Raw genomic sequence first — 8,174 nt, forward strand, 5'->3', positions numbered from 1 at the left:
GTATTCTTCCATATTGAAATCTCCCTGACTTGTGAGAACCCTATCTTGTAAAATTTCAATTCTAAGCTAATTGGATATGAACAGACTTAGGTAATTTAACATGCATACATGATCCTTTAGTATGGTATTAATACCTTCAGAAAAGTTAAAACTCCATTTATCTTTGCAAAATGTTCTATAAACAAGAAATAACAGCCACGGATAATTATTTTCTTCTCAGTATTTTATTCAATTTTTGGAACCACTTACACAAAAGGCCCCATTAATTTGATTTCTAGTTTTATTTCTTACTTTTTCCAAAACCTGAGAGGCTGAAAGGAAAATTTACACTGCTTTTAAAAACAAGTCACAGGTGACCCAACTGAACATCTAGAAGTTCCTGTACAGGTAAAATACATTGTACACATCACTGTACATTACATGGCACTCCCATCCATTTATTTATTATACAAGCTTTGAGGAATAACTTGCATCCTTAATGAACAATGGTATATGAAATTCCAAACTACACAAATAGTTCACATTTTTGTAGAATCTTTCAAGATGCCAACTTTGATTGTTCGGATCCTCTCACCATAGAGTAATTTATTTTTCACTTCTCAGCATACAGAATATACAAATCATTCTACATAAGCAAGGCTTTTACTGATTTTCCCAGGGATTGCTTCTTTCTTTTCAGGATTTCTAAAATATTACATTCTTGGTCAATAGCTTCTCTATTGGCTTGGAGCAGGACACTAGTTATGGATTTTAATTAATCATTAACTGAATAATCTGTGTTTAGCTCTTCCTAGTAACATGAACTATGGCTATAAGTTTGGCCAAAAGTCAGTGACTTTTTATGATAACTAGAAATAAAAATGTCAGTAACTGAAATGCCAGGAAGAGAATATCTCAACACCCAAAGAATGAAAAAATACTTCTCCACACAAGAATCTTGCAGTTACAAACTCCAAGACACTTGATTATAACTTTTTTATGATGAAATATTTACACAGTACTGTAGACCAATTTTTTAATCTTCGGTAAGCTATTCACAAATCAACTTTAATAAACGCTAGCTACTTCTGGGTCAGTGTTTTCTATCAACTGTGTAAATTGAGATGTACGAGTCAGTGCTGCCAGCTGCAAGGTTTGCCTACAAGGGAAAAGTGTGTAAAATTAACACAAGTATACTAAACAACTCTAATATTTACTTTCAGAAACACAGGATCAAAAATTTTTAATAAATCAAAAACACTCGGGTTTCATAACTTTCTTTTAGTGTGATTTAAACATACAATAAAAGATTAAACATTATTTAGTTTCCCAAGCAAAAGAATAGGTTAAAAGATTCTAAACATATATTTTTACAAAACAAAACTAAAAAATACAACCACAATGACTTATCAACATGCTTAAATAATGAGAGATCAGAATAATTATGTCTTTTGGACAGACATAAAATTCCTCTATGTATTGCTGGATTCACAAGATCAGCATAAATCCACTGGGGAAAACAAATGGTGTGAGAATTTCTGGCTGTATGCTCACATGATACACACAAACACGATACATATTGAATTTTACAAATTAACAAAAAAAAGTTTATAATTATAATAATACATATACATGTGTATACATTAATCCTAAAAGACCAGCATTAAATTTTCAATAATTAACACCAGTTGGTATGGAGATACAGTGACTCCACACTGGTGTCCTAGGGTTAATGGGCAGTAGCTGAGTGTGGATTCAGTTTTGGTAGCATGTAAATACTTAAGCACAAAATTACTATAAAACATTAATGAGAAAAGTGCACCTTCTGGCCACAAATATTTTGAAAGAAAATGAACAGCTTTTAACTTGAGGTGGGGCAGAACCAAGTCAGAAGTAGTTCACATCTGGTATTAGCAAGGAAGGGTCATGGTTTAATTTGACATGTAGTGGGCTACTGCCGAGTCACTATGATTGAAACTATCTCTTTGAAAAAGGGCACTTGCACTGACGAATAACTTCCATGACCCAACTGTTCAGAGTACCTTTAATATAATGAGCAATATCACGAATCTTAAATCAGGACACATTAATATGGCTACTTATTTTGCTAAGCATACTGCAAAGTAGGGTTTGAGGGCTTCAGCCAAAGAAGCCTAAGAGCAGTTTGAGAGAAAGGAACACTTCGGTCTTGTTCAACATTTCTATCTAGATGTAGATTAGGTGAAATTGTTCAACTAATCTATGTGCCAGCTTTCATTATATTAGTTCTCCTCTCCATTCACACACTTGGTAACAAAGTTTATATGCAAAAAAACTAATCTCTTAGGAAATTTCACTATATTTATCAAGTTAATTTCCAACTAATTTATGAAAAGCTTTCATACAGACAAGCTATACAAATATGACATAACATTAACAAGTTAAAAGTAAGCTTTATTCATGCTTATCAACTTGCACCCACTGTTGTGACTTATCTATTTGAAAATCCCTTCCCACCAGCTGATCTGTAATCTAGGATTGGTTATCATTTCCCTCAAAATCAAATATATTTGCTCACTAAAAATTAACGTTAAAGCAAATTAAAGTGTAACATTTGGATATTAAAATAGGAACACCCAATGTTTGAATGAAATTTCATATAAAAGGGATGTTGAAAAAAAAGCAGGATTTTTATATATCTTGAAAACCAATCACATCAAATTACAGTTAACAAACATACACCAACAGCATTCAGAATGTGGTCATCTAGATGTCTCTTCTCTACATAGTCCCCACTAGGTGTGATATGTTCCCTTCACTGTTCAATGAGCTTCTTCATATCAGTTGGTAAAATGTTGATGTGGTGGCACTCAGCATACAAGCAATTTAAGAACATCATGTTGTTTAAAATGTCCATGCAGATAATACTTGAGAGGACCACAATGAAGAAATTCAGAAGGTGCTGGGTGAATACTGTATCCAAGATGCAGAAGGACTATCCATCCATATTTCTCCACTGTGTATCACAATATAGGGCCTAACATTATCATATTGCAAGAGAACATCTAGCCACCAGTGAATTTTGATACATGAATATGGTCATTTGTTGACTGCAACTGACTTTAAATATATGTTTTTTCGAAAGCTATACAGGCTAAGCTTCTATTAATCGCTTGTGGCTACTCACCTAGTTAAACTCTGTAAATGTACAGTACTTATCAAACCTCATACAGGCAAAGTTTTTATACTCGTATCCCAAACATATGAGATTTTTATTTGAATGTTTCTTTATGAACATCTCTTTTATGTATATGTATGTATGTATGTGTGTGTTTGTATATATATATATATATATATAAATACACACACACACAAACAAGTCTAAAATAGCATTTCCATCCACTTACAACTTTACAACAATGATTAAGTAAATATCAGCTTGTCTAGAACCACTTTTACAATAATAACTTACTCTGTAAGGATGAAAGGCCAAACAGCTAATTGGTCCAATTCTTTGACCCATGAATCCATCATGGTATTTAATGACACTAACTGTCTCACCAAGGGTATTGTACACATTGATGATCTGGTTCACAGAGCCACTACAGAGGGTAAATAAAAACAAATATCAAAGTTTTTGAAACTCCTCAACTGCCAGTTATTTATATATTGAAGTAGGAACCACTTTTTTCTAAAGAACATACCTATATATACACACAGAATGCACAATTTGTGTTGTCTTCCTCTTCTGATAACTATTCCTAATTTGAAAAATTTTAACATAATTCTATAATGCAATTGTTACATGCTTAAAAGAGTGTAAATTTTTTTCTTAACTACCTGTTAAATGAAACCTAAGTACTTTCATATCATTTTCTAGTAACAGTATTCCCTAAACATTAAGAAGATTAATTGGATTATGTACTGACATTAATCATACCCCTTTGTTTATAATTTAACACTGAATGACTTAAGAAAAGAAGCCATTTGACCAATAAGTTTTTTATTCTGACATTCATTTTCTGTGTTCTTAGAGAACATCAATAATTGATATCACATAATTTTAAAATTAAACAAAAACTGATATGATTTTATGTATGACAAACTATTTTTTCTGACTTCTTAAAATGCAATCAATTTTTTAAAACATCTATATTCTATTTTTGCACTAAGTGTTATTGAAATGATGTGCACATGCACTTCACTGTTGCTCAATGAGCACAACTGTTATCACAAAGGTTAATACTACTAGTTTTTCTGAAATAGAGTGATTGGTATTCAAAGCACATTACACTAGAACTCACCAGGCTAAGATATTGAGGGACTGATGCACAGCCATAGCTGTCATGCCTTGTGATGAAGGGACTTTTTGGAGGGAGTTTGTGTGTCGTAAATCCCAGAACCTCACATCTCCAGCAACACTGAAATAAAAAACCACAACTACAGCAACAGTATATTACCTAGTCACAGAAAGTAGTATTAAAGCCCCAAGACAACCATAATCTTGCACACATTAAGTACTAATGAAGCAAAACTTTAATCTGCTGATACTGATTTGTTGAGGTAGTGTAAATCTTCAAACACCCACTTAGTGATAATTCTATAAACTTTTCTCGTTTTTTTTTACTTCTCACTGTTGGTATCACTTCAGAAAAATATGTAAATTACAACTTTATAACATACTCAAGATGAAGTTATGACAACTTACTACCAATACTTGGTGTTGAAGGTCTGCCATTATTAACAAAGGTGGAACTGTTTACTATATAACTAGGGTTAAATTGTTAATTAGTTTTCATTTTGCTAATGTTTATGGAACTGTTAATATATACTTGGTGCAGCTGACAATAGTTACACTACTAAATTACACATAACACTTCTAAAAATAACTGAATGTCTAATGCATGTTTAACATGGTTAAAATTACTAAATTGCTATGTACTTGACATAGCTAAAACAATTAAAATTGTAACTTTACTTCAAACAAAATGTATGTAAATAAATAAACTTATAACATGAGAAAAATCAGTATTACATATTTTTACTGACTTTAAGATTAGCCTTATAGATTGTCAGATTCTTTTTGAATATATAATTGCTGTTTATTTTCAGTTCAATTAACAATCACAAACTTGCTGATGGTGTCAGTAACATTAAATTCTGAAGAGACATACCATGCAGTATTCAATAAATTATTAGGAGTATGTTGAATACGAAACCACATTGTGGAGCCTATGTACTCATTCACAAGCCACAATGAGTAAATATGTAGCTGGCAAACAATGGCTTATTCTTAGGTCATACTTCATACAGTTAAAATGACTCTATTGCTAATATGTCCAGGATATGTACAATAGCTAAACTGCTAATATATAAATTAGTTATTAGTCTCATACATAGTTATTTATCACGTGTTTTACTTACATACTTATCATAACTTAAAACTGTTTAATACAGCGTTGCTCAAAGAAAGAACTAAAAATGCACCTGAATCCTCTCATTTCTGTTATCATGGTTATTGTTATTATACATGTTCTCTCTATTGTTTCCAAGTGTTGGTGACTCTATGAAATAGACAATGTACATATGACACATTTCTGCTACCTACAGCATGCTTGATTTTCATGAATTATTTCAAACACTATATTGAAAAATGTAAACCAAACAGTTCTCATACAAACCATGTTCTGTTTACAATGGTCTGTGGATATGCCAAATGAATTTTCTCAACTGTAGTTACTTCAACTGATTAACTTTGAATATGTTTTTGAAAGTTATAAAGGCTAAGCTATTCACCTAGTTCAACTTTGAATACGTACTGTATTCAACAAACATCATACAGGGAAAATTCTGAATTATCATTTACATTGGTTAACAGAAAGAATATATACTTATCAAAAGTCATACAGGCTAAGGTTCTTACACTCATTTATGGCTACTACACTGGTTAAACATTCACTATATACTTATCGAAAGTTATACAGGCAAAATGTTTTTATACACTTACTTGTGGTTATGTAATGCTGGTTAAATTTTGAATGTGTACTAATCAAAAGTTATATTGCTATGTTTCTCACATACAAACTCTTGTTACGTCTACACATACTTGTCACTACTTACTCTGTACTTTGTAAATACATACCTTCCACTGATGACTTGTCCATTTCCTTCAGAGTTCTGAAGAAGCTTTGCCTTGACTATCCAAGCTGAGTGTTCTCGTAAAGTCATGACTCGGCTAAAATTAGGAAATGATTTTACATTTACAATGTTTACTAACTATTACTTTATAGAAATTTTCTCAGCCCTTAAAACTATAAAAAAAATCTGAAGCAATGGTCAACTGATCAAAAGGATAATGATGATGTGTTATGAAAACACAGTGGTAAAATGTGTAATAAAAACACAACAAATTCATCAATAACACATCTTGGTAAGAATGGCATTGTGGACATTGGTTGTAATAATTTCTATAAATCTCCAGTGCTGAAGGTACTTATAAAAAAACACAATGACAACAAACAGTGGAATGAAGAAAGCTAATGAAAACAATGATAAAAGTTATTAAAGAAAACAATTAAAATCTACTAAGAAAGAGTGTGAAAAGAACATTAAATGCTACTGTAGAAAACTAGCAAAAACAATATTAAAAGCCATTGAAGAAAGCTAATAAAAACAATGTAAAAAGCTAGTGAAAACAATTTTAAAAGTGAGATGAAAAGCAACAGGTAAACAGAAAAACAAATATCTGTATAGATCTTGTAATATACCAATATATTAAAATACATAAAGAAAATTTTACAAATTAGGCAGATACAATCTGTCAGAAATGCTAGGATTAAGGTTTGTACTATTAGTAGCACTAATATTCTATCCAGGAATTTATTACAGTTCATAATACAGAGAAATATAAACATTTTTTTGATACAAACCGTTAATGTTACTGAGAAATGTACACACTTTCTAGATATGAACCCAAAATATTACCACTTCAAATATCATAAACTTTGATCACCACCATTACTTATATATGTCATATCTTCAAAATTTCCAGAAGTTGAAAGAATTTCTCAATGTTTCTTGCTGTTTCATATTTAGATTTTGTAGCCTAACACACAGTTCTTTTCTAAATGTTCATTTTCCAATTTATTTTTTGATACTGTTTCTGCTACTTTCTCTACCACTGACCTATACTATTATTATATTTTGCCTTCTTTTCACATGTCACACTGATGATACACCTTCTTTATTAATTCATTAATTTAATTAAAACTTCTATTGTACAAAAACATATAAACTTCTCTGGCACCATTCTGGCCTTATTCCCTTTTCACTTCTGTTAAAGAGTACTTTTGAAAAGCATTATAGCTCATGGGTCTTATGTTTTAATCACTTTAATCCCCCATTGTTCTATTTGTTCCTTTCAAAAGACTAATAATATATAAAATATGTTAAAAAATGCAAACTCTACCGACACTGTGATAATACAAGTAATCTAAACAATCATCAAACAGGGTTCATGTACACTTTACATATCAAAATTCCAGGAGTCTCAGTGCATGTAACACAGGACTAAACTTTCATTTTTTCTGCATTAAATGTGCCTGGCAATAGAAATTTCCACAGTTTCATTTCCTGCAAGGCATGAGATTCATAACAATATGAAATATTAACAAACCAGGTTCTGATAACCAAACTGTTTTTGTTTTTGTTTAACTTTCTTTTAATTAAGCCAATTACTTCATGGAGAAGTGTTTTATTAAAACTTAAATTTTAGGACCTTTTACATGAAAAAAAAACAAAAAACGCTTGAAATGCATTTATGAGGTTTTAGCGATTACACAAAGAAAATTTAAGATTTTTGAGATGACGAAAAGTATTTTTAATCTTAACATGAAAATTACCTTGCACACAGAGTATTCAAAACAAATACTCAATATATCAATGGGCACATCTTTATCTTATTTTATTAAAAATACTTCACTAAGAAATATGATTTTTTGTATGTGAAAGGCTTGTAATATTAACTGAAAGACTGCCAAATTTCGTGAAGATATACCCAATATATACACCTGGAAAAAAGTCAAGCACCCCCAAATATTTTTCAGGATTGCTTATTGAAAATAAGGTTTAATTTTCATGATGTTGAGCAATGTTCATAATTTCAAACATAATTAAAAGGATGAGAGCATTCAGGTGTGACATTTAAATCAGGCGCG

General features: G+C 31.0%; 1 protein-coding gene across 1 annotated transcript in view; it reads right to left on the bottom strand.

Moving 5' to 3' along the window:
- Window positions 1-205: 205 nt before the first annotated feature.
- Window positions 206-8,174, bottom strand: part of LOC106465361 (regulatory-associated protein of mTOR-like) — a 79,816-nt gene continuing 71,847 nt past the window's right edge. The window contains exons 28-31 of the mRNA XM_022393238.1: window positions 6,101-6,193; window positions 4,263-4,379; window positions 3,431-3,560; window positions 206-1,138 (exon numbers count right to left, since the gene is read on the bottom strand). Coding sequence (XP_022248946.1) covers window positions 1,073-1,138; window positions 3,431-3,560; window positions 4,263-4,379; window positions 6,101-6,193 — 406 coding nt within the window. The 3' untranslated portion in view covers window positions 206-1,072. The remainder of the gene's footprint in view (window positions 1,139-3,430; window positions 3,561-4,262; window positions 4,380-6,100; window positions 6,194-8,174) is intronic.

This window comes from Limulus polyphemus, unplaced genomic scaffold (genome assembly GCF_000517525.1).
Source record: "Limulus polyphemus unplaced genomic scaffold, Limulus_polyphemus-2.1.2 Scaffold1921, whole genome shotgun sequence".
Classification (NCBI taxonomy): Eukaryota; Metazoa; Arthropoda; class Merostomata; order Xiphosura; family Limulidae; genus Limulus; species Limulus polyphemus.